The following is a 27,011-nucleotide window of genomic DNA, read 5'->3' on the forward strand; positions in this document are numbered from 1 at the left end:
GACCTAGAAAATCTATGCTAGGAGATAGTATGTGCTCAATGAATTTTACTTTTTCTAAGTGCCTCTTTGTTTTGCTTACTAAATAATATTAGATTACCTTGTAATGATTATTATTTCTTTTAACTTCTGGTCTAGGCTGTACCATTTAGCTTCTTACATTCTTCTTTTAAAGAACATAAAAGGTACTTTGGTTTCAGTTATAATAAAGCTGTATGCTACAATATAGTTTTCAGATTTGAGAGTAACTTAAGAGATATTCATTTCCCCTATTAATTCATTTTTATCCCCCTTTGCTCCAAAGCATTTTGAGAGGTCTTCAAAACATAAATACATCCAGATACAAAGGGAGAAGATTAATTATTATAAATTAGTCACAAAGTTGGTTCCAAGCTTCGTAGAAAGCAAATCTCAGAGGGAAATCTACACAATAATAAAATTCACAATGCTTGGAACATATCAAGGAAACTGTTTTCCTACGCTCAGAGCTGCCTCTGATCCTGCCTGTTGGTACAAGCAAGGGTAATGCACCTGAGGGCTGCTAAAGATCCAAGCAAGATGGGTTTCTGTTGGTCTCCCTTGATCGGGGGCAGGGGTGGGGGTAATTTCACTCACAGGAGAAATTAATTAAATATGTTTGTTAGTGTTGTTATAAATACTAAAAAAATTATCCCCTAGTAGCTTAAAACTACTGTTCTACTTTGCTTACAATTTTGTGGAACAGGAATTTGGAAAGGGTACAACAGGGATTGTTTATCTCTGCTCCATGATGTCGGGGACTCACCTAGGTGAGGTGAAAGCTGGACTCTGGAGGCATCTTCACATACATGTCCGGTGGTTGATGTGACTGTTGGCTGGCACAGGAGCACTCACACGCGGCCTCTCCATGTGGCCTCACTGGCCTCACTGCCTGGAGGCTCAGAGTGGACGGAATTCTTAAATGACCTCTTAGGGATCCAAAGGAGGATATCCCAGAAAGCCAGACGAAAGTTGCATCTTTCCTGGCTCAGCCTCAGAAGTTAGGTGAAGTTGTTTTTACTGCATTGGGTTGGTTACAAAGTAAGTCATGGGTCATCCAAATTCAAGGAGAGATGACATAGGCCCCACTTCTTTCTGTGAGGCATGTCAAGTTCACATTGTAGAAAAGCATATGGGTAGGAGAATTATTGTGCCATCTTGGGGGAAATTCAATCTGGTAAACATTGTTATGGTTTGGTTGTGAGGTGTCCCCCAAAAGCTCACATGTGAGACAATGCTTCCTGGTTCAGAGGCGAAATGATTGGATGGTAAGAGTCTTAACCCAATCAGTGAATTAATCCCAGATGGGATTAATTGAAGTGGTAGGGTGTGGCTGGAGGAGGTGGGAATTAAGGTGTGGCTATTGGGTAATGTATTTTGTATCTGGAGAGTGGCGTCTCTCTCTCCTTCCTGATGATGCCAGCTGCTTCCCTCTGCCATGCTCTTCCGCCATGATGTTCTACCTCTCCTTGAGCCCCAAGGAATGGAACCAGCCTTCTATGGACTAATACCTCTGAAACCATGAGCCTTCAAATAAACCTTTCCTCCTCTATAATTGTACTGGTCAGATCATTCAGTTACAGCAGCAAAAAAGCTGACTAAAACAAACATCCTTTATATAATCACCAATTAATACTGTACCTTGCAACCAAGATTTGATAAGAATTGAGCAAATGGAAGGGGTTTAAGTGGTGTCTTCCTGGTTTCAAACAGTAGGTGAAGGGATCTAAATAAGCATACAGAATGTTTGAAAATCACAGTCACCAAGCTAAGTTATATCATCAGAATCTGGGTTCTCTTGTGTATGGATGTTCTCAGGCTGCCATAACAAAGTTCCATAGAGAAGGTGGTTCAAACAACAGAAATTTGTTTTCTCCCATTCTGGAAGCTGGAATTTCCAAATCAGAGACAGTTTCTGGAGAAGACTCTTCTTTGGGTAGCAGACAAACACCTTTTCTCTGACCTGACCTTTTCTTACTGCAAGTGCAGAGAGACAGAGACACAGACACATAGAGATGGATCTTACAGAAAAGCTGCTTAGGAGGCTGAGGCAGGAGGATTACTTTAGTCCTGGAGTTGGAGGCCAGCCTGGGCAACACAGCAAGATCTCAACTCGTCATCATCATCATCATCATCACCACCATCATCATCATCATAAAAACCAACAGCCCCATGCTTGTCTCACTCTACCTCCCAAAGTCCCATTTTCAAATTCAGTTACATAGAGGTTGGGGATTCACGTATGAATTTGTGAATGACACAAATCTTTGACCATGACACCATGGTTTCAGACATGCTACTATCCAGTAGAAAATGGCATCAATAACTGAATATTTCCAAATATCTGGAGTCTTTAATCAAGTCCACAAATCACCCATATATGTGAATTTTTCACTTTGTTTCCATCTTAGTCTTATAGCCAAAATTCAAGCCTGAGATTTTGACAGATAAAAATAGACCCAGAGCATCATTATATATAATTTGGAAAGGATTTCACAGGCATACATCTGTAAGCAGTTCGGGAACACTTTCAAGCTGTGTTTACATGATATTAAACATCTGGATGAAAACTGGAAAAAAAATAATCAATTTGGATTGGAAACAAAACAGAAGTACAAATCTCGGTGCACTGCCCCTTGGAATTCTGAATGCAGAGCTGATCCCCATACCCAGGCAGGAGATAATGATGCACAAGAAGGGCCATTGAAATGGTCCAGGCAGAAGGGGGCTTCTGTGAGAAGACAGAATTTAAAAAAAGAACTCCATTATGCACACAGGAGATGGGAAAGGATGAAATCAAAGGCTATGAAAAACGTGAAGAATATGAATCTTAAAGAATCAAACTGTTGGGACCAGGAGCTTTGAAGCTTGAAGCAATGATTTCAGTTCAACTGAAAATCCAGTAAGTCTTTGCTATCAGGCCAAGGGCCCTCAGGAAACTTAAGCTTCCAGGTAACAATGGATTATTCCTTTAAGCATCACAACCTATTTTCAACTCTTTCAAGTATAAAACTTTCTAAAATGTTGAACTTGTTCTCCTGGCCTCTCAAAGAGAATACAGTGCACCCAGGTCACCACCATAGCCTCAGTGTATACAGAAATAGTCATATACCCACGCGCCTCAGTGGCCCCTGCTAAAGGAGCCCAGGGCCCTGAAATACTTTCATTCCTGGTTTTTCAGAGTTCCTTTTCTCTTTCCATCATTCCTTGGCTTTTTATTCTTGCAGCACATCTTAGGATAGGTTCTGTTGAGGCAGACTCTGAGGTAGGTATTTGAGGACAGGTTGCTTCTATATTCCACTCTGGTGCTCCACTGCCCTCCTGTTCTCACACCTCGCAGAGTTTTTTAGTTAAAAAGATAACTAGGCAATGAATGAGAGCATAAGGGACTCTCCACTGACCAAAAGATAACTTTTTCAAATAGCTCAGGAGTCTTTCCTCTAAGATTTCTCCCTGATTCTTGGTTATATTCTTAAATGATGCTATAAGGGAACTGATAATTTAAAAAAATATTTTGGTCACTCAAACTATCAAACCAAATTAACTTTTGAATCTAAGGAAAAGTATACTAAATGGCAGATTGTGTTAAGTAAACTCTCTGGAGAAGGACACTGACTTATTCCTGTTATTTCAGTGTGCAGGTTGGGGCTTTCCTTCCAAGACAGATGACATCTGAATGCAAATGGAGACCCTGAGGCAAAACCCAAGCAGGCTGGCTTACACTGGCACAGTGGCTCTTTAGGATAGAGCCGCAGGGAAACTATGGGTCAGTGAACATGCAGGGGCCCAGGTCTGAGGGATACCAGGTTATAAACAAAGCCTGTTTCCTCCTTCAATTTCCGGGGGGAAAAGGACTTAGCCAGGACTGGCACTTGAACTAGCAGGAAAGGCTTGGGGGTGAGCAGGAATGCATGGTACTCAGAACTGTCATCTGAAGAGGGCTGGGATAGGCAGCCCCTGACTTATACCAAGCTCATGAACAGCCAGGATAAAAAGCCAGGTGTCTTCACTCCAACACAGCAGAAATTACCCAACACTTATTTGTCCAGAGGCAAAGCCAAGAAGAGGATATGTGTTCCAGAACACAAGGGCACACTGGCCAGAAGTTCCCATGAGGATAATTAAGGGGAAAAGGGCCTGAGGCCAAGCCAAAGTCCAAACCTCCAGCCGCCACAGCAAAGCCGGCAGGGAGGAGACAGGCCCCAAGCTGGGAGGAGGCTTGGGCAGTGCACACACCAGGGTTGGCTGCTGCAGACGGAGCCAGAGAAATGATGTGTTGGCCAAGGCAGGCAGCAGAGGAGACTGAAATGGAGTAAATGTGGGGCAGGGCTGGCTGATGACAAACCTCTCACTGCCTAGACTCCAGTTACTTCTCTGTTTTGATACGTGTTCAGGGCTCTCCTGTGGGTGGGGAGTGAGAAGACTGTAAAGAAGTAGGCTCTTAGACAAGAAAGAATGACGGCTGCAGAAGCTCGAGCTTCGGTTTGGTGTCCTGGATTTGGGCAAGGCTGGAGAAGGGGAGGTGAACCAGGAGGCTGATCTGGCAGCAATCGAGTCATGGGTAAAAGCTGGGCATGGGGGCACACACCTGAGGTCTCCGCTACTCAGGAGGCTGGGCTCCTTAAGCCTAGTAGTTCAAGACCATCCTGGACAACATAGCAAGACTCTGATTAAAACAAAACAAAACATGATATGGAAAGGAAAAGGCAAAATCAAGAGAATAAAGGAAGAAAGAGCATTAGAATGAGAGGAAATTGGATGCCAAAGTAGAAGATAAAAATAATGGACCTAATTTTAAGACTGTGATCCTGAGATGCCAACTGGGAGACTGTTGGCATCTTGGACTTCAGAAAGATGGATTTTTGGAGTTGAGAGTCCATGTCGCACTGACTCTACCTCTGTTCGGTGAGAGGAAGCCATGGCAGGATTGTGAGTCTTCCTCTGAGGCTCTCCTCTTTCCTGCCAGTAACTCCCCATTCTGATTAACTCTTGCAGCGTTATCAACTATACTAGGAAATAGAGCAGGTGTCCTGGACACTTGTTTTTTGGGATAGACCCTCAGTACTTGATCTTTGGACTCATCAAATTTATCAAGAGAAATCAAAGTATGAGTTATAGGAATGTGGAGGATGAACTGAATTCCTGATCTCTCAAAAATTATGTGCCTGAGACAAAATCCACACTGAAATAAAGAAACAAATTTTGGAATTATAGAAACCAACTGAAAACATCATGTCAACATGTCTGTGTTGAGAAAAGACGAGTTCACTTGAACGAGGTCACTGTGACTCAAATATTATATTTTAATGGCATTATTCTGAAAGAGCTTCAATAAATCTAACCACTTGTGAATGTCTAGATAACACAAATTTGGCAAGATTTAAAACCCAGTTAAGATTGATACTAACAGCCAAAGGAAAATTTTGTTGAAACCCTGGCAACTCTCATGGGATGATATGTGTTAATGGTTTGAATTATGATAAATTTGATATTTTGGCCACAAGAGGCAAATAGTGTTTGAGGTATTAAGATACTCACATTCACAATCAAAAGCCAGGGAGTAAGAGAGATAGGCCCAGAGATCCTAAGTCTAATGTCCTAAGAATGACATTAATTTATGCCTTTCCTCAGAGAATGAGCAAAGTTTATGGCAAGCAGGGATCAGATCCAGTGCTTGGAAGATTCCTCCCTTAAGAGTGTGGATAGCTCCAACCAGACAGATTGGCCTCAAACCAGAAGGGAGGGATCAGTTAAAGGACAATGCCAAGGGAAGACTGGGGAAAAGAAAATGCTGGCTAGACAGGAGAAAGGAATGGAAAGTTTGAAAACCCATGAAAGAAGGGAAAGGCAGGGGAGAGAAGAGAGTTATTGATGAAGAAACTGAAAAGAAATTTAAAAAAGAAAATTGAAAAGATATGCTGGTGAAGTTCTGCTTATGATAGTTCTACTCTGGGGGGAGATGGGCTACTGGGTGAGGTGAAAAGGAGGGAAAGATGAGCGTTGAGGACAAAGCACGTGGAAGCCAACTGAAAACAGGATGCACTCAAGGAGAGCAGAAGGACCACAAGGAACAGTAATGTGGTGGGACATCCTAAACTAGGACCAGAGACCTGGCTTCTATCCCAGTTACCCTCTAACTTGGTCAAGCTGCTTCATCTTTCTGGGCTTCTTTCTTTATATCTAAAGTGATAGGTTTAGACTAGGTGACCTTGAACATTTTGTCCCCCTTTCAGTCCTCCATTCAAGATAGATGTTACAAAAGCAGATATACATAAGTGGAACCTTCCAGATTGGAACATGTACTTAGCTTTTCTATGTAGAAAATGTTTCAAAGGGAAGAATAAAAGGTTCCACTCCACACTTGGCAAGCAATAGTTGTTCTGTAAAATAATTAGCAAGTAAGCATTTTGAACTGGGTTGTCACATAATAGAAGAGAATTAAAATGGGGGGAAAAAAACCCCACAAATTTAGGAGATTCAATTTTCCCTTCCATAGATCAGAAGGATGATTAACATAAACCATGGGAGGGTGATTAATAAAGATATGTGCAGAAGGAGAGAGCCAACATCAAATGAAAGGAGTACTGGCATCGAGATTTAGAATCTTGAGTTCTAGTTCCCAACTCTGCCACTCCAAGGACTTTGGCATATCATTTTCCTTCTGTGCCTCAACTTCCAAAGGAATCCTAAAGATCCTGGATGCCAGTCTTCCACAGTACCCCTGCCTGTGACCATCCAGTTACAATCATTTAAAAAAACCTCCTTCCTGTGTCTCTGTACCAATAAGGTCTAAGTAGGGAAGCATTTTATATATTTTTAAAGGAAATAACATAACGCAGGGAACTGGCTGCACAGGTCATGGAAAAGTTGCGAAATCATCCAGAAGACAATGGGGCAACCTAAACAAGTGCAGAAAGCCACTGCCATTCCATGCTGGCATGACTAGACCCCGGAGGTGTGGTTATTGGAGCCCAGAGACTGATGGAAGCTGAAACCACAGAGGAGGTACAGTTACAGTCAGAGCTGCCAAGATTTGGATTGGGGAGAACATCCTTGCTATCCTTTCTCTGTGCTCCCATCTTCCACCAGGGCCCTCCATTGGCAGGATCCAGAAACCATTTTGCACAGGAACCAGGCAAATGCAGCCTATGGGTCAACCCTTCTTCTGTACAGATAGGGAAAGAACAAGGAATGGATCTGAGGATATTCAGACCAGGAATGGTCCAAGATCCAAACTCTACCTTCTTATAACTTATATCATTAGTACTGCACTTACCTGGAATCTGAGCATCTAAAGACTTTCATTCAGTCATTTCTTGCTTTTTTCCTTCCCCAGGGTGACATTCAAATTTCCTCATATGGAATGTTTTCCAAACTTCTTTCATCATTCCAGTCCCTCTCTACAGGGAGATCCCTGATGTGCCTCCTTAAAATGTGGCACGATGCATTCATAAGACTCCAGGTGTCTATAATACCAGCTCCAGTACAGTAGGACTATTCCTAACTTTCTGAGGGCAATGTAGCTACAAGTTATCACACTGTTGACTCATTTTTCTCTATAGACAATGAAGACCCACATATTTTTTCCATACGATTCTAAGCCTTCCCTGACTTGTCCTAGCCAGGGAATCTACACGTTTGATAAACAGAACCATCAAATTTTTCTATAAATCACTGTTGTTGTTGTTGTTGTTGTTTTGTTGTTGTTGTTTAGTGGGGGGATAGCATAGATCTAAGGGCAGAGTTTTGTGTCACTCCACTGAAGACCTCCCTCCAAATTAACTCAGAGCCATGAGTCAAGGCTCACTGGGTAGGATTGTTCAGCCAGCTCCAGGTCCACCTAGCAGCAAGGGAATTGTACAGGTCTCCATCATATTCTTTACTTAAATCACAATATATGATGTCTGTAGAGTCTACTCCCTTTATCTTGCACCTACAGCAGAAGGGTGCTTAGTTACTGAAATAGAACAAAATTATTAAAGAGTGACAAAAAAAATCCCCAATGAATTATTTCTGAAATCCACTCCTTTCTTTCATTTGAAAACTGTGGCAACATTGCCCCTAATCAGTCTTTGGATACTCTTCCATTTCCTGAAAACTTCCAAGATTCTAGTTCTTTCTGAAGTCTTATGAGACTTGATTTTCTCTCCTCTCCCATGGGAATAATACTGACCCTTTCTATGCTACATATGCTACATAGCTGTGCAGAGGGGTCCAGAAGAAAGGTTGGGCACAGCTGAAACAGTCACTCAGGCTGTCTGCAGAGGGGCTGTGTGGATCTTTGGAAGAATAGTTCCAGCACAGCTGCACAGTCACATCCTGCAGCTCCCAAAGTGAATGTCACACATGGGACCAGACACCATATGCCATCAGGGAGACTCCCAGTGGGGAGGAGGAACCTCTCATCATTGTGCTGCTGTTTAAAGGCTTAAAAAAAGAAAAAAAAAAAAAAAAGGAAGCTAGGCCAGGGTACAACAGAGGTTTGGCCTCAGGTTTTCTTCTTTCTCCCTCTTTGTCAACTTCCCTCTTTTTCTGAGTCAGTACTTTAGAGTCACAAAAACGGCATTAGCTTCTCAGGAAGCTACTTTCTGCATGAGGGCAGAAGCTAAGAACTCAGAACAGCCTAACGCCCATATCACCAGCCTCATCCACCCTCTGCCTCCCGTGAGGTGTCTGGATGGGTCTACATAGAAAACACACTCACAAAGAAAGTGTGGGAAGAAATGTTCCACTCCTGTCCTAAACTATAGGAAACCCCTCCAAACTCAATTGATGTGTAACAAATGCAAGAACGAACTCAACAACCCACCCCCTGCCTACAGGGATCATCCGTATGGAAATTCTTAATAACCTTGTCTTGGGATGTACATTCAGCAATTATTTTGTTACCAACAATTGTTTTTGTCTTCTGTCTTCCAAGGTGAACCAAAAAGGGTATTGAAGGTTTACAGACATTGATTAAATATGTGTGCAAAGTTTTAGACATGAGGGTATTTACTGATACTATTATAGAAGAAAACTGGAAAAATCTAAATGCCCAATAATGGAGGATTGTTCAAATACATCATGGTACACCCATCCAATAGATTGCTGTGCGGTCATTAAAAATCAGGTTGCCAGAGTAGATGGAATGATGTTAACAACATAATGGTAAAAGATAAAAGTAAGTTACAAAGGCAAAATACTGTACTTACAAAGAGAGAAATTTTTCTAAGGATATGTTAAGGATGATTACAACTAGTGGAATTGTGAATATATTTTTTATTTTCCTCTTTTGTTTATATGCATTTTCCATTTTTGGTAACATGCATTGCTTTGAAGTAAAGAGTGGGCAATAATAAAAGTTTATTTTTGCTAGCAAAAAAGAAGTAGGAAAAACCCCTTCTTTCAAGGCTGCCTGCTAGCACCCTGGATGTTGGACAGATATGAGGCCAGCTTACAGCCTGTTCTCCAGCTAATCTATAGTCCCATGGAGGCTACCCTTGGCTCCAGGCAAAAGCTTCCTTGAAATCAGTGTCTAACTTAAGATGAGTTATTAAAAATGGGACTCTCCTGCCAAACTCATCCCTAGGGCCTTGGGTCACTCAGCCTAGAGAAAAGGGCAATTGCAGAGTCCATGAGCTTTCAAAGCAGAGCAGCAGCCCTAACGTGTGAGAGGAATCTCCCTCCCTCCTGCTTCTGCTGAAGGTTTGCAGACAGCTCCCTTTCCATCCCACAAGAGGAGACAGGCAGATGAGTCACTGCACTGGCTCGGATTAAAGGAGTATTATTGTGTGAGCAGAAATGGATCTATTTTATTATCTGTTTCTTGACACCTTACAAATAGATATGCTTTTCCCACCAGACAGGCAATTTCCTTTAAAAGCCAACGATTTTGTTTGCTGAAGTTAAGAAATGACCAATGAGAATTAGAAACTTGTGCATCTGAAGAGCTGCCAGCCTGAAAAGATGTAGTGGAAACACTGAGGAAGGTGGTTTATAACCCTCAGAGTCTAGGTTTTCAAATCTGCCAAGTGATGCCATTCTTCTAAAAATATACAGAGGAACTGCAGAAACCCATTCCCCTTTTCACTTTCCTAAGAGGTTTTTTTCTTCTTCTTTTTCTTTTTCTTCTTTTTCTTCTTCTTCTTCTTCTTTCTTTCTTTCTTTCTTTAAGAAAAATACCAGAATCAGTTTGCAAAGGGAGATTCACCACTTCGGATTTCACTGTTTTTCATGGAGATGATGGTCATGGGATACTATTTTAAGAACTTCCTTCTCTAACACAGATTTTTCCATGCTGAGAGGACAGATAAGGTATGTTCTACTAATGTTCCTCATTAAATTCACTTGCATGCCAGCAGTCATTTCCCTTTGTCTTGTTGTCTCATGACAACAGATTGTGTATCATAGGAAATTGGAACAGAGACATTATTTGGTTTGGATCTCTCTTTTCCATTGTTTAATTCCACACTCAATCTTTCATTCTATGCCTGCCTCCTTCTGCGGAAATATACCATGAGTGAACGTAGGAACAGCTAAATGAATAGGTGTTGCTTATCTGAAGACTTATCTCATAGACTTTTCAGAACACTTTGACCAGTTCTTCCTCGTCCCCACCCACAAGCACTTATCTCTGAGCCAAAATGTGCTGGTATTCCATAAAGACCCGACGACTGGTGGACATACACGTGTTGTCAATGTGCATTCCCCATTCTTGTCTACTGTTATCACATTCCAGTACGTGAACATCACTGTTTAAGTTACTGCTGTTATATAGAGATGTGTCTGTATGGCCGGCACTCTGCACTACCTGTCCACTGAAAACATACAAATAAACAAAAGCCAAAACAAAACAAAACAACAACAACAACAAACTCCCATCAAATGCAAGGAAAGGAGGTCGAAGGCAACAGAGAAAGTTTGACATTCATGAACTTGGACATGGACTTTTTAATTCAGTGAGTGCTGCTTTGTGAAGCTGCCATTGTTGCTTTACCTTAAGACTTAAAAGTTATTACAGCAAACTTTTAAAATGATCCAGTTGTTTCTTTAGTGAGTATTAACCTGCATCCAAATTTTACTACTATGTTTTTCTTTTCATTTCAGAAAGTGGTTTTAATACATTTTCTTGTTCCAAATAGGATCCATCAGATCAAAGAAGGAATGTTCTTTCTACTTATCAAATATTACCTGTGTGCCAGGCATTGGGTAATAGCTTCCACACTCATTATTTCATTTACTCTTTTACAATCACTCTATGAAGGAGATGCCAATACATGAGGACAAAGGGAAGTGAGTCATTTGTTCAAGAGCATACATCTAATGTGGGGCTCTTTTGACCATTTCATCAACCTCCATCCAACTAAAGTCCATGAATTTGGCCATCCAGAAAACTTCTTCTTAGAACTCAAAGCAAAGTTGTATTTGCACTTGGTGCAGGTACACTCTCGCTTAATTAGGAGGCAGTGCCAGCAAGACCAGAAGCCAAAACTCACTTGTGACACTAGACAACAACAGTTAGGAACAGGTGTTCACATCAGTTCCAATTTCAAGCCTCAACTCACCCACTTCTTGGACATGAGATCACAGGGAATTTATCTATTTTGAGACTCATTTTCCACATCTGTAGAATGGGGATAACAATAGGATGAATTCTATGAAATTGTCAACTTTCAACCTTTTCTTTTTAACCTCCAAAAAGCATTTTCAAAGGGTTTAACTTAAACTCATCACTGGTTCCTTATGCAGATGAAATGATCACAGGAAACACTCTGTAACCAGCACCTTTTAGTGGACTTTTCTTTTACTGATTTCTTCTTACTCACGTCAATAATTTGCAATTTCTGAGCACTTTATATACAGAGAAACTAGCTTGAAGTTATGTAAGTGTTGGAGCCTATAACTCAGTGAGCCAATAAAAATGGATTCATAATCAAGAATTAACAACAAAGGCCTCACTGCTCTGTGCATTTCTCTCCTAGCTTAGTCTCTTAATTAGTACATAAATTTACAAGTGTTTTTCTTTCTTTTTTTTTTAGAAAGTGGAAGGGGGTTGTTGAGGAAGTTTTTGCATTGTTTAATCCCATCAACAAAGAAAAGGTGTTAAAATCAATTCTTGACCCTCGAGTTGGGGATGCGAAGTGGTCAGAGCAGCTTGATTGGCAGAGCAGAGCCGGCCTTCCAGGCTAGGCAGTGCCCTGCCCCACCCAGCAATCAGAACCAGCCCCACCAGGGCTTGCTCTACCTGTCCCGCCCAAGAACAGTTCGAGTTAGCATTACCTGCCATGTGTTGTTTACTTCCTCGCTAGATGCCAGGCCCTGTGCTTGGTTCCTCACGTGAATTATCGTATTCACTCCCCACGACATTCCTATGAGAAGGAAACTCCTATCTATCCCTCTCCCCCTTTTCCCATTTTCCGAGTGAGAAAACAGACCCACACAAGTCTCGCCCAAGGTGTCTGAACGGTGTAGTCGAACTCGAACCCGGTCAGCCCCTGAACTCTGAACACACCGAACCTCTGAAAAGCGGGTAGAGGCTCTTTTTCACTTAAGAATCCTGCAAACTTGGCCACACCCAAGGAAAGGGGCTCGTCCTCGCCGACCAGCAAAACCTTGCCGCGCTCCTAAAGTCCAGGGCTCCTAGCGCCGGGCACCGGGCACCAGTGGGGAGGAGCGGCGACGCCCCCAGGGTATTTAACCCCAGCCCGGAACCCGCGGGGCGCCGGACGCTCCTGCTTCTCGGCGCTCGCGCCTCCTCTCCCTCCTCCCCACTCTCTCCCGGCGCGCCCCACCCTCCGCCCCGCGCTCGCCTAGCGCAGGCACCGGCCGGCGGGCGCGGGGAGCGGGGCACGGGTGGCGCTCGCCTCTGCCGAGCCGCCCCCTGACCGCATCAGCCGGCCACGCACTGCCCAACCCGCACCACAAGGGCTCCGGCCACCCCGTTGTCCGCATCCAGTGCGCCGCGGCAGCCCGAGCCGGGACGCCGGCCCCAGCGCCCCGCAGACGGGCGGGCGACGGTGGACGCCCGGCCAACAGCCCGAAGCATGGATTCGGATTCCGGGGAACAGAGCGAAGGGGAGTCCGTGACCGCCGCAGGTACCTAGGGACCGCGACAACCTGGCTGGGAGGGCTGGGGCTGGAAAGAAGCAGAGACTGGGGCAGGAAATCTGGAGTGTTTCTCGGAGCTGCCGGATGGGAGGCCGATCCCAGCAGCCCGATCCCTTGCAGGCCAGGGTTGGGGATTGTTCCGCACTTTGAGTTTGCTTTGGGGCTTCCTCCACCATCCCGTTGCACTTGGGCGCGCGGGAGCGTGCATTTGCGGATGGCTTTCATGCTGCGGGTCTCCTGCAGCGGGCTCGGGTCGCCTGGGCTGGATGGGGGCGGGGAAGGGTTCGGGAAATCCGAGTCCTGTAGTTTGCTGCAGAGAGGGTTGCAACACATCTGCCTTTTGAAATAACTTTCCTAGCGCCGGCCCGGTGCTCGAACCCGAGATGCCGGAGCAACGCCGCAGAGCAGATGACCGGGTCTCAGGGAGTGACAGGGGTCTCCGGAAAGAAAAAGACCCCATGAGTGAACAGGCAGGAGTCAAACCTCAGCTTGTGGCTGCGGTTCCCGAGGCTGATAGGCAAGCCGGTGCAGAAGAGCTTGCCCATCCCTGCCGCGCAGCTGGCAAAGAAGTCCCGGAGGAGGGGTCCCCGAAAACAGACGCGGGCGCGCACTGAAGCCCGGCATCACCTTTTAGAAGCGCCGCCGGCTTTTCACAATTGATAGTCATCTAAGCAATAGGAGGATGCTTACTTAGGAGAAAAAATGAATGCCCTCCCCCGCCTCTCCTGATACTGAGCAACAGGAGGAAGCCACCCACAACCGTGGGTCGACTTACGGCAGATTCTGCCTACCTCCACCAGTCCGCTCCGCCCCCCGCCCCCCCACGGGTCCAGGCACCTGGGACCCGCTCGCCCTCCTCCAGTGCCCACAGCTTCCCTTGACCTATTCGTCCCTGAAGATTAGCCCTGTGACTGTATGCTGGGACCCTCCTGGCGTAGACTGAGGTCTGGGTCTGGTCCCCACTCTCCCCAGTGTCACACCTGAGTGCCAAGGATGGGAACCAAATGACAGGAGGCAACATCAATCCTGGCCTGGGTATAGAAATGCTGGTTAAGGAGCCAGTCAGCACAGCACCCTACATATTATTATTCCCTTTCTTCCTCACAGCACCTAGCCAGGCGATTATCTCCATTTTGTAGAGGCTGATTGGTTAAAGGACTTGCCCATACTCACAGGGAGTAGCCAAGGCCCAGTGACTTTCTCCCGCTGCACCATACCCCTCATAGAGCAGCTGTCGCCATCTCCTTTAGGTGGGCAGGTGTGAAGGGAGACAGACAGAAAGGAAATGTGACACATCGCCAAGATGCCTGTATGTGACGATTAATGCATGTGTGCAAGGACCACCTGCTTTGCCTAAGTATGTGAGGATATAATTCATAAACATGAGTCCTTTGCTTTCCTGTGTTTCTGTGACTGTAAAGCACCAAGATATGGCTTTACAGGTGGCCTATAGCTCTTCTTTCATCGTTTAAAAGTTCCAGTGTTTTGTGTACATCTAAGTATATTTCCAGAGCTCAAGGGGAAGTGGGGAGCATTGAAACTGACACTTTACTCTCTCAATCTAGTAACCAGCATTCTTCATGCTACCTCTTCTCCAACCTGCAATCTCTTCTAGTGGCAGAAGTTAAGTGTTGAGGGAGAGAGGGAAGAGGATAAAAAGGCTTAGGCAACAGGAGGGAGAAGAAGTGGGGAGGCAGGAAAAAGTCCAGGGTTGTTGGTAAGGGGAGGGAAAGAGCTGTCATGCACTCTGGTGTCTTCTCCCCCAGCCTGCCCCAGTTTTGAATATCCCTGCCTGTAGATGTTTATGTCGGTTTGTGCCCAAAGCACCTCTGCACGACTAACAGCAAACATTATCACTAATGTCAGATTCGTCTGATGAAGAACAGTGCGGCCGGTTCTCATGAGCTGGCACCATTTGTTTGCACCTTACTGTTTTCTGCAGTCATTTCTTCTTTCTTCATGTGCTTGATTCTCACAAGTTGAACATTTTTTTAATGTCATGAGCCATTCTGCTAAATGGCATTCAGTCTCATTATTTTCAGTCTTAAAGTATTCTCCTTCGTGACAAAGCTTCAAAACTAGATTCTAACTCTCCATCTTGCTTTGACTGCATCCTGTCAAATGGAAATTCTTGTTGCAGATTCAGACACAGGTTAATTGACGGTTATGCTATTTATAAGGGTTGACCTTTGTCCCTACAAGAAACTTGGCATTGATTTGTGAACCTGTGTCTTTTCAAGGTGAATGGGTCTGTAACTGAGAATGATAATAGTAAGAATGTGTATGTGTGTGTGTGTGTGTGTGTGTGTGTGTGTAGGAAGTGAAAATATAAGGATTGCTACCTCCTCAATACCCTTCCCTCTTTGAACTTGTGAAAAAGCCATAACATGAACCTTGTAAGTTTAAGAGACAAAATTCCGGAATCATAAAAACCTTGGTTTCAGTTTTCATCTGATAGGCAAGTTACTTAACCTCTACAACCTCAGTTTCCCCCTCTGTAAAATGAGGGTACTATAATACCACAAGGGGCTTATGAGCATTACAACACATGAAAAGTACTCCTACTTATCATTCAATAAAAGGGAGCTGTTAGTTTGATTATCACCTGATTGGATTATTTGTAAGACTACTTCTAAATAGTGGATCTTAGTCCACTCTTTTATACTATTTTGTAATAGATAAATCACTAGGTATGTATAAAGCAGTTAGTATTAATGCCATTATTATCACCTTAATATAATATGTTTTGAATTTTTTCCTTTTTAGCAGATGCAGCCGGTATGTGTGTGTGTGTGTGTGTGTGTGTGTGTGTGTGTGTAGTTTTAGTTCACCTCTCTTCTTATCTGTATTCATCTTCCAGCTCACGTTATGAAGATGGGGACATCCCACCCTGCTACTTTCACCACCCTCTCCTCCAGCTCTAGGGAAAGTTGTATAAAGCAGAGACCCTCTTACTCAATCCACCTGCCATGGGAAGGGTTCCTTCTTCCCTGTGGCTTCCAATGGGAAAAGAGTGGCAATTCCTTTCCCTCTGCTTCCTCTTCCCTTCCCTACCCCCAGAAATCTTACTCCTTCCGGGTGGCAGGAGACCTGGGAGGTGCTTACTTCCATCCCTTCCACTTTTGTCCATCACAGCCATCTCCCTGGTCTCCTTCCTGATCACCTACTGGCTGATTAGTGAGGCAGTCTTCACAGGCCACTCACTCTTCACCCCTTTGAAGAAGCTCTACCAAATCTCTCCCCACATCATGCAGTGAAGATCAAGCACACCCTGCAGAGCAGAGTGTTGGGGGGCAGGGGATGAGTTTTGTCTTGGTCTGCACTTTTTGTATTGTTTTATTTTTCAGAAAGCATGGGATGATGCTTCTGTGTCATTCTGCTGCCTGCAGCTCTCTGTTGCCTTTCTGTCATTTTATGGTTCTTTCTATGATTAGGAAAGAGGCAGGGTTTATGGAACACTGGATTCACTCCAGAGACCCAACTTGGCAGTCTTCCCTTTGGCAAACCCACCATACATCTCTCAGAAATCCTAGAGCTTGCTGTATTAACTCAAGAGTGATTAAGAGTCTTTCCTAAGAAGCAACAGGGGAGTAAACATTAGCCATGTCAGTTTTTTTTACCCATTCTGGCTTGGAATACCAAGTCTACCTAGCTAAGGGCAGATAAGCTCCTTCCACCCACAACTAGATAGTCCCAAGCTGATAGGGCATCCTTGTGCCTGGGTATGTGTTGCAGAAAAGTATTTCCAGCCAGGCACCATGGAGCATGGTGTAATCCCAGCAGTTTGGGAGACTGAGGCAGGACAATTATAAGTTCAAAACCGACCTGGACAATTTAGCAAGACCTGTCTCAAAAAATAAGAAAAGCCACGCATGGTGGTGCAGGCCTGTAATCCCAGCAGCTTGGGAGGCAGGAGGATTGCGAATTCAAAGCTAGCCTAGCAACAGGGAGGTGCTAAGCAACTAACTGAGACCCCATCTCTAAATAAAATACCAGGTAAGGCTGGGGATGTGGCTCAGTGGTCGAGTGCCCCTAAGTTCAATCTCTGGTACAGAGAGAGAGAGACGGAGAGGGAGAGAGAGCACGCGCGCGGGCGCACTAAGGATATAGTTCAGTGGTAGAGTGCCCCTGGGTTCAATCCTCAGTACCAGGAAAATAAAAAAGGAAAGAAAGAAAAGTATTTCCACAAGATAGGGTCTGTGTGTGGTAGAGGAACCTCAAGAGGAAAAAGAACTAGAAACTAGAATTAGACTCTGCCCTTCCTATAAGTCCTCAGTTTGGTCCAGGTGAAAAAGTAACAAGGAGTAGGGGAATTCAATGGGTAGATTCAATAGGACATTTCAGGAGGCAGACACAGCTTGAGCAAAGGCACCGATAACAGGGAGGCAACTGGAGTCGAGGGCATATACCAGGAGGTCCCTAAGAAATAAAATGAGATGAATGTAGGTAAATTATAAGAAGTTCTTATAAACTTGATTCTGATGGTGACTGGGGAGACAGACCCCATAATTGGTGAGCAGAGACATGACCAAATGAGAACTGGGTTTTCTGAAGGTGTGTCTGGCAGAGATAAAGACATGCAGGGATTGCCTCAGCTTGGAGCCTCAGCTTCCAGGGTGTGGCCACAATATCTGAGAGGGTGGTAGCACTAAGGCAAGACAGAAGAGGAAGGATGCAAATGGCATTTCAGAGAAATCAACAACAGAAGTTAGTGACAGATTGTACAGAAAGAGTGGAAGGAGAGTGGAAGGAGATGGTGGCATGTTGAGTTGGGGTGAGGGCAGAACGGCTGAGTGGAGATGTTCTAAAGGCAGAGATACGCAGGAGACACCACCCCACACATGCTCACCAGCACCAGGTCCCTCTTTTTCCTTCAGATGCTTGGCAATAATGTTTTGGTTAAAGGGTATTTTCCTCTTTAGACAGAAAACTAACTCTGCAGGTACCTTAGTTTGGAGGGATTTTCACTTCTCATTGTTAGGTTCCTGGTAGAGGCCATTGAGTAATCTTTGTTGACAGATTGATGATGGATAGATTGGCCAACTAAAGGCAGGAACTGCCTGGGGATGATGTACCATTGGCTGTTAGTCATATTCCCATTTCTTGTTCTCGTTTTTGAAATTTGCATGGTTTCAGCCTCAACCACACAAGGAGCTGTAGCTGCTTTGATAGTCAAGACCATGACTTGTATGTCTTCATGTTCCCAAGATGTTACTGGGCTAGTAATGAATAAGTATTATGAGGAGCCTCTGGAAAACTTTGCACCTAAAAACCAGACCAGCAACCAGAAACCTGTCTTATAAATTGGAACTGCCAAAGCCTTCCTTTAGTGTTGTGCTGTGTTGCTTCCTGTGTTTTAAGATTTCTTGCACTGTCTTGAACTCTGTTAGAAATTATGGAAAATGTGAACAGAGATAAGGACACAGCCTGTTCTGTCCTCCCAAGCTTGAAATTGGATGGGCAGGCAATACATAGGTACTGATAGTTACAGCTAAGCCTGTGTGTGAAGACTCCTGACCTCCCTTGCCCAGGGTTACACCCTCAACCATGTCCTGTTTGTGTGTTTTCCCTTAACACCAGCCACTTAATATTGCATATTTGATGTTCCTGTACTGGACTAGTTAGCTCCCTTAGGGAAAGGATTAGATCTCTTTCTTCTGTGTCACCCACCTCCATACCACCCATGTGCCCCAAACCAGTAGAAGGATGCTGGCTGGTCGACTGGCTGGTTGGATAGATAGATGGAGGCAAGTGTGCATGGATTGCTAGTGCTGTAAGTTGGTTCCCCAGGAAGTAGACTCTGAGGTAGGGATTAGCATATAGAAGGATTATTTGGAACTTTTCTTAGGATCAATACCTGCAGAAGGAAGGGAAGGGAAGAGAGCTAAACTGGACAGAGGGAAAAGCTGAGCAGCAATGTAGACCCAACCACAGCCCCAGAAGAGCCCACAGGGAGCTTCAGAGCTGCCTTGAGGTGGGGTGAGGGGCCAGGCCTTCCCATCCCTCATGATTAGTCATTAGATGCAGGCCTTCTAATAATGTGTGACCTTGAGTAAGACTGTTCCCTCCAAATAAGAGCTTCTGCAGGCAGAACTCCCAGAAGCTTGGGGAGAAAGTCCTTCACTCCTGAAGGGAATCTGGACAGGACATGGCAGCATAATGGCCTATGTGATTTTTCAGGGCCCTGTCTACCAGCTGAATTTAGTGGATGGCTGTTGAGCTGCAAATTTACCTAGACCTCTTTAAGATAGTGAAGACCGCTGGATTAAAATAGTCATTCTAGACCTCATATCTCTGCACTCAGCTGTTCAGTCCCCATAAGCCAACAGATATTGGTAGATCATCTGTTTTGTGTTCAGAGAGGTGCTGGGTGCTGTGGTAGTATACAGAAATGAAATTAGATGTGGTCCTGCTTTCAAGATGTTTGTAACTGTGTTGGGGAAAGAAAAACACTCACCCAAAACTAAATCTGTAAGATTGGGTTGCACCAGCAATAAATAATGTAGGATTTGGCAAGTGGGGCAATGTGGTTTGGAGTTTTGTGGGAAGGCTTCTGGAAATGGAGAGAGAATGTGTGTAAGTATGTACATATAAAGCTCTATTTCCTACGCTATTTTTCTGTTGAAAAAAAATATAGCACCTGCTTTTACATTTGTCAGCCAAACTAAATTGTAGTCACACTTTCCATTAGCACTTTTCTCCTCTAGAGTTACCATTAACTCCTTTTGGAATCCACATGTAAATCTCTAAAAAGATACTATATAAATAATTTTGTTTTGTTTTCAGTCACTTGCCTTCCAACTCTTAATGTAAAATGCCTGTGTAGGTGGGTGTTTGGGCTATATTCTATACAAGCATGGAAATAAAAGGATAGGATGGGGGGGTGTGACTCAGTGGTAGAGCACTTGCCCAGCATGTGCCAAGCCCTGGGTTCAATCCCTACCACCACAGAAACAAAGAAGAAAAGAAGAAAGAGGAGAAAGAAGAAAGAAAAGAAGGAAGAATTTAAAATATATGCTTCTTCTAACAAGTCTCCCCTCCCCCCCAAAAAAATATATAAGAAGAGTGAATACCCTTTTCCTCCCACATATATAAAGGTATAAAATATATTTTTAATACATCAGAAATGTTCTTTTTATACAATTTCATGGCACAAATTCTGAGGCTACTTCAGAACAATCTTCACGTTCATCTTGGGTTTCCTAAACATCATTGCCTGGGAATAAATTTGAGCCTGTTCATGGAAAATCAACCAGTATGCAGACTATAAAAATGGAAGGCTTGGCAGCACAGAAAGTGCTAGACACACCCTAATAGAAACCAGGATTTTGTAATTCAGTTCTCCGGGAAAGAGAGAGAGAGAAAGAGAGAGAGAGAGAGAGAGAAAGAGACTTTGGTGATATTCAATATTGCTTTAAACTGTGGAGAAACCACAAGGACAGCCCACTGGCTGCTAGGTTCTGTTTCAAAAGTAAAATATGCTTTCTGTGAACTGTTGTAGCCCCAAAAGGAAGCATTTTAGCAATACAAAACTTGTGGAGACCCCCAGGTTATATTTTTGTAGTAAAGGCATCCAATTTCACAGGAGGCAGTAAGCTCTGTAAAGAGCTATTACTGTGAGTGTGCATTCCCGTGCTCCTGATCTGGGATCTGCAGGGAAGGTAAACAAACAGGGTGTAGAATAGAGGAGGGAGCGATGGCGGCTGTCTGCAGCAGCTTCCCTACCACATTTGAGGCCTGGATCCTTGATTTCCTTTGGATATGATTAAGAAAATCAGGGAGGAAAGACTGGGATAAGAGTTGCAGGGTAAGAGAAACTAGAGTTTTAAGGAGTGGTGGTCAAACAAGATGAGAAACTACAAGGATGGTCTTGTCAGCCAAGATCCAGCCCCAGAGGACTGCTACCGAATGTAAAATAATAATATTATATTACATTTTTATTATTTATCTTATATTTACTAAGACCTTTCAATGTCTTAGGGACTCAGTTAATTGTATGGTATTTAATCCTCATACCAAGCCATCTTCTGGGCTAAGTCTTATAAATAGTCCCATTTTCTAGACTAGGAAATGGAGGCACAGAAAGGTAATTTGCTCAGAATTACACAGATCATACATGGAAATGAATCCAAAGACTCTTCTCCTGTAAGGGGTAGACTACATAGTTAGATTGATGGATGCCACCAGGCTGCTTTTCATCCTCATTCAGCTTCCACAGTGCCCGGAACCCTGACCCTTGGCCCCCCTCTGTTAGTTAGGACATTGTATCACACAATGTTATGAGCTGCAGACATTCCCTGCATTAACCCAGTAACACGCAGGCAAGGATTGGCTGGTTTAGGCTCCAGTACTGGGGCTGGTAAAAGGTGTTTGAGGAGGTGTCTTAGTCTGTTTTCTGTGGCTATAACAGAATACCAAAAACTTGGCTATTTATAAAGAAAAGAAGCTTTCTTTGGTTCATAGCCCTGGAGGCTATGAAGGTCAAGATCTGATGACTGTATCACAGTAGAATAGGAAATAAAAGGGCAAGAGGGCATGTATGAAAGAGACAGAACACAAGGGGCAGCCTCACTGTGTAAGGACCCACCCTCGTGGCAACTAATCCAGTCCCAGAGAGGATGTTAACCCACACATGAGGGCAATGCCCCCCCTGACCCAGTCACCTCTTAAAGGTCCCACCACCTGTCAGTACTGTTACATTGGCAAGTAAGGTTCAACAGAGTTTTCGAGGGAACAAACCATATTCAAACAACCACAGGAGGGAAGAAGAGGAGAGTCAGTACAAAGCTGCTGCCAGGGAGAGAAGGTCATGGAAAGACCTCATAGCCACGGACATCCCTCATCAGAGTCTGGTGAGAGGGGAGAAAAAGAAATGATCAACAAGCAAAGTGAAGAGCAATGCCAAACACAAATGTTCCCTTTTTCAGAGTGGGCTTGGGTTGGGACTAATTTTGTTCACACCAACATTTAGAGTAATTTCAGATGTAGACTCTCCAGGACATGTGAGCACTTGAACTGAATGGAGAGAAAACTCAAAGCTGAGACTGCAGCGTTAGTGGAGAGAAGCTGAGATTCAGAGGTAGATGGTGCATATTTGGTTTCCAGAATCGTCTCTTATTTTTGATTGTTAGTGACATTATTTTCTGGCCACGGGAGTGCAAACTCAAGGTGGACTATGTGAAAACAGCACAAAGAAGGAAATTAGACTGGGCCCTAAAAGCAGATGTGATTTTTCCAAAAAGGGTGTTGTCCAAAATCTACCCTGAAAAGATGTGAAAGAGCTTTCTTTGGGGACGGAGAGGGTTTGATAAGAGAACGAGAGTCGCCCTTCTGAAATGTTAACGTGGGGATCCAAAAAACATCTGGATGCACTGCCTGACAGTGTCAGAATTGTAACTGGAGTGCACATTCTGTAGCTCTATCCTTTCCCAAAAAACATAATTTTCAAAAATAGGATTAGAGTCATTTTAGGTTTTAAAATATCAAAAAGAATCCTGCTTTTTCCCTACTTCTGACGCCTTGCACTGTGTTTTTGCCACCCCTACCTCTTGTCTCCTTTTCCTGTCGTAGGTTTCTTCATCCTGTGCACATTCGCCCAAAGACCAGACCACCATGGCCCCATGCCTGCACTTGACCCAGCAGACTCTTCCCCTCGGCCAGGCCCACTCCCCTTTCTCAGTCAGAAGAGCCCTATGTAGAGTCCTTAGGTTATACTTTTTTTTTTTTAAATTTTTGGAGGTTGTGGGGGTGTTGGTAGTTTTTTAAATGCCCAGAGACAACTGCAAAGGTAAATTTACTTTGATCTTTAATAGTTACTAGCTTCAAGAAACAATTTATTGGCCTCTAATTCTCCACTTATGTTTTATTTTTCTTTGGATTAATTTTTTATTGTAAGGAAACTGGAAAATTGGTTCATCTGCATTAGTCCTCTCTACCTTCAGGATTCAACTTCATATTCATTGATTCAGTCTCATTAAATGACTCTGGCTAAGTTTATACAGGGTCAATTTTTAGAGAGCCCAGAGCAGTATCTGGGAGAATTACACCTGGATTTCCTTAATTCCCACCTCCATCCCCTGCTTTTTAAAAACATTTTACTTCTCTGCCTATATACTACTCTGATTTCCCTGTGCCTTTCCTCCATTGCTATTGCTGTCTCCCTCATTATTACCCTTTTTCTCCCCATGTCCCCCATCATGGGGCCCTTGGCCTTACTTTTTTTGACAAAACACTTTGTTTTGGAAAAGATCATTCATTCTCACAGCATGAAACTGAAGATTCCCAAAGCCTTGGCCTAGCCCAGTCCAATTCCTGAGCAAGACTCCTATCTTCCAGAGACCCTGGGCCTTTCTTCATAGTCCAGGAGAGACCTCAGCACAGTGCACCCAGACAGACCACTGCCTTTCCCTCACCTTTCCCAGCTCTGCTGGAGGCCTCAACAGCCCCCAAATCACCAAAAGTAAACTTGTAAAAACAATTAAATATCCTTCTCATATTATCTCATAGCAAAAGTATGACATGGATAAGGCAGGTATTATTAATTCCAATTTATAATAAAGAAACAGATTCAGACAATAAATTAACCCAGCTGCAAAGCAAGTGGCACTTTTTACACCTTAAACCCAGTGACCCAGGAGGTTGAGGCAGGAGGATCACAAGTTTAAGGCCAGCCTAGGAAACCAAAGCAAACTTAAACCCTCAGCAACTTAGAGAGACTCTGTCTCAAAATAAAAATAAAAAGGACCGGGGGTGTAGCTGAGTGGTATAGTGCCCCTGGGTTCAATCCCCAGTGCTGAGAAAACAAACAAACAAACAAACAAGCTGCTCCAAAAGGTGGGGATTAGAGAGAGAAAACTCAATATCCAGCCTAAATAAACAATTTCAATATTCAATATTAATTTACTGAATAATTAAATTCATAATGACATTTTCATAGAGTATAATATTTTATTCTGCTGTTAAGAAAATATTAATTTGAAGAACATGTAATGGTATAGGGAAGTGTTCACATTATAATGTTATACAAAGAAGGATCAACAATCCATTTTGCTTTACGTATGTATATACATATATGCTTACACGCATACCCCTATCCACACACCCCTTTGTATATGGAGAAGGGAACACTCCTCACATTCACACACATAACCACTTAACATTTTTTTAATGTTCAAACAAAATAAATCACTCCATGTGATGAATTTATTGGTAACTTTAATTTCCTTCTTGGTACTCTTCTTCCAGACTTTTTTCTCAAAAAGTGCACATAGCTTTCAGCAGGAAATGTTCTTTTATAAGCAACAACCAAGGGTTGGGAGTGTGCTCCACGGGAGAGCATGGCTTAGCACGTGCAAGGCCCTGAATTCCATTCCCAGCACCATAAAATGAAATAAAACAACAGCCAGGTTGATCCAGCAGCCTGTTCCACTGCTTGTCCTTCTGACTTTCTGGTAGCCTTGTCCCGGTGCCCTCCTTCTCTCCCTTCAATATTGTTTTTGCCCCAGTTCCTCTTCTCCCTCTCACTATTCCTCCAGGTTCCTCTCACTGGCTCCTCCCAGACCCCTGGTGGGGGTCATCCAGGGTCTGTCCTTAGCCTGCTTCCTGCTCATCACTACCCTGACTTCCACTCCCTCTTTCTCTGGTGCCTTCAATCATCACCATCTTCTCCTGTGGCCCCACATGAAGAAGTGTGGACAGGTGGGGTAATGAAGTCATAGATCTGAGGTGACAGACTGGCCAAAGGCACTGTGCCTTGCAGTCTAACAGGACCTGTTGGGTGAGCTTGTAGACTCAGCCTTTTTGGCTTTCTTGAAATATGGCCTTGCAGCTGTTCACTGACCAGCATGTGGACGCCCGGCATCTCTTACCCTCACTCTTTCTGTGACCGTTTCCCTGTCCTTGACTCCTGTCCTAAATATGAGTGACTTTTATTTTCATTTTTTCATTTATATATTTAGACTTTGTATTACTTCTAAAATTAGGGTGAAAATAAGAACATTTAAAAGTCTGTTTTAACGGGAATATTAGCTTTTAAGTCTACCACCACCAACATGATTCCATCATTCCAAGAAAAATGTCATTGTGATACTATGTATAATGTAATTAGACAGAAATTTAACTGAGAATTTCTTGTGTATTTTGGAGTTGAAAATAAGAGACCATATGGTAGTCCTAATGCTTTATTGCCTCCCTACCTCCCCATTCTACTCTAGCCTACCAGACAGAGGAAGCCCTATCAGGAAACTTATAGGAAAAAGTGCTCACTGGTTAGACTCACATTTATCAACAACTTTAACCCAGTTGTAACTTAGTCCTGATCACCCTTAGTAACTGGTATTCCCTATCAGCCAGGATTTTGTCTGTATTTATTTTATTGGTTCATGTTATGAAAGGCTATTTATTTTTACCCCTTTTCATATACAAAAACTGTAATGGACTGTGTATTTTTACCTTTCTAGAAAATTCTCTCCCCCATTTAAAAAAATTCACTTAGTTTTCAAGTGGAAAGAAGTTCCCTTATTATTAAGAAACTGTCTTTCCTTATTATTTGCAAATAAGAGTTTTTAAAGGAGAGATCAGAGAAGATGAGGCCAAATGAGATAAAAAAGCAGGCATGGTGCTAAGAATGATGCACAGCACAAGGTATGCAGAGCAAGTGCGGTAAGCTCCCATGTACCCCCAGCCCAAGCTCCCCCGTCACCCAGGAGCAGGTCAGTAATGAGCTGAGGCTCAGGAGTGAGTGCAGAGGTCTGTTTCTAACCATCCTGGGCTTTGTTGTTTTGTGAAAAAAAGAGAAAAAAGACTAGGGATGTATCCCAATGGTAGAGTGCTTGCCTAGCATACATGAGGCCCTGAGTTCAAGGCTCAATACCTCAGAAAAGAAAAAGAAAAACTCCACATAAAAATATCTGCCGAGGGGGCTGGGGAGATAGCTCAGTCGGTAGAGTGCTTGCCTTGCAAGCACAAGGGCCTGGGTTCGATCCCCAGCACCCAAAAAAAAAAAAAAAAAAAATATCTGTCGAATTCCCATAACTCAGTGAGAGTGAATGGCAGAGGAATGAGCAATGTATGAAGCTGGGCGATAACTAGGAAGTAACTGGAGAATCAAGGCCAGGCGAAGACCAAGAGCAGCTGTCCTGATGGTCAAGACATCAGGGGGCATGTGGCAGGGGTGCCAAAGGACAGGACTATTCTCTCCAGAGTCACTTGGCCTGCAGCTGGTCATCCAGTCATTGCTGCCCTAGCTTTTATGGGCCCCTCCTCTTGGGGGGATAGTCTCTCTGAACCTTAAAATGTCTGAAACTTAGAGAAAATCTTGGCTTCCCAGTAGGGCCATATCCCTCTTGCCAACCCCCCCACAAGCAGTTCCTCCTCCTGACCTCCCTCCATCCTCCCTGACCCCCTGGTCCCAGCTCTCTGCCCTCTCCTGGTGTACCTGTGTCCCCTCCTCCTGCAGTATTTGGGGCACTAGAAGTTCCTCACCACTTCCTCAGCCTTAGGCCCCTACCTCCCTCAGAAGGCCTCTGGGCACTAGAGGGACTAGGGCAGCAGAAACTCCAAATAGGATGGCTGTTCCTGGAGACTGGTCCCAAAGTAAAAGTCTTAAAAGCTCCCAGAAAAAATCAGACCTTTACCAATGTACTTGTTTTCTAAAGAGCAACCCCAGCGCTAGACAGTGGTACAATGTCTCTGCATCCTCCAGGTGAATGATTTCTGATGAGTTCTCAACCAAGTCCAGGTATCCATCAAGTACATGAATGGAATAAAGTCATTGTGAGACATATTAGATCTAAAAAACAAAATCCAACCTTCCCATGTCCTTAAAGAGCCACCAGAGTGAGAGTTAGCCAAGTGGGGTCCGCAGGCCAAATCCAGCTTGCCATTACAGTTTTAAATAGTTGCACTTT

At 43.8% G+C, this 27,011-nt stretch overlaps 1 protein-coding gene across 1 annotated transcript in view; it reads left to right on the forward strand.

Annotated features, from left to right (window-relative positions):
• Positions 1 to 1,272: 1,272 nt before the first annotated feature.
• Tnfaip8l3 (TNF alpha induced protein 8 like 3) overlaps positions 1,273 to 27,011 on the forward strand; it is a 46,755-nt gene continuing 21,016 nt past the window's right edge. The window contains exons 1-2 of the mRNA XM_047539283.1: positions 1,273 to 1,283; positions 12,923 to 13,092. Of these exons, the coding sequence (XP_047395239.1) occupies positions 1,273 to 1,283; positions 12,923 to 13,092 (181 nt within the window). The remainder of the gene's footprint in view (positions 1,284 to 12,922; positions 13,093 to 27,011) is intronic.

This window comes from Sciurus carolinensis, chromosome 2, assembly GCF_902686445.1.
Source record: "Sciurus carolinensis chromosome 2, mSciCar1.2, whole genome shotgun sequence".
Classification (NCBI taxonomy): domain Eukaryota; kingdom Metazoa; phylum Chordata; class Mammalia; order Rodentia; family Sciuridae; genus Sciurus; species Sciurus carolinensis.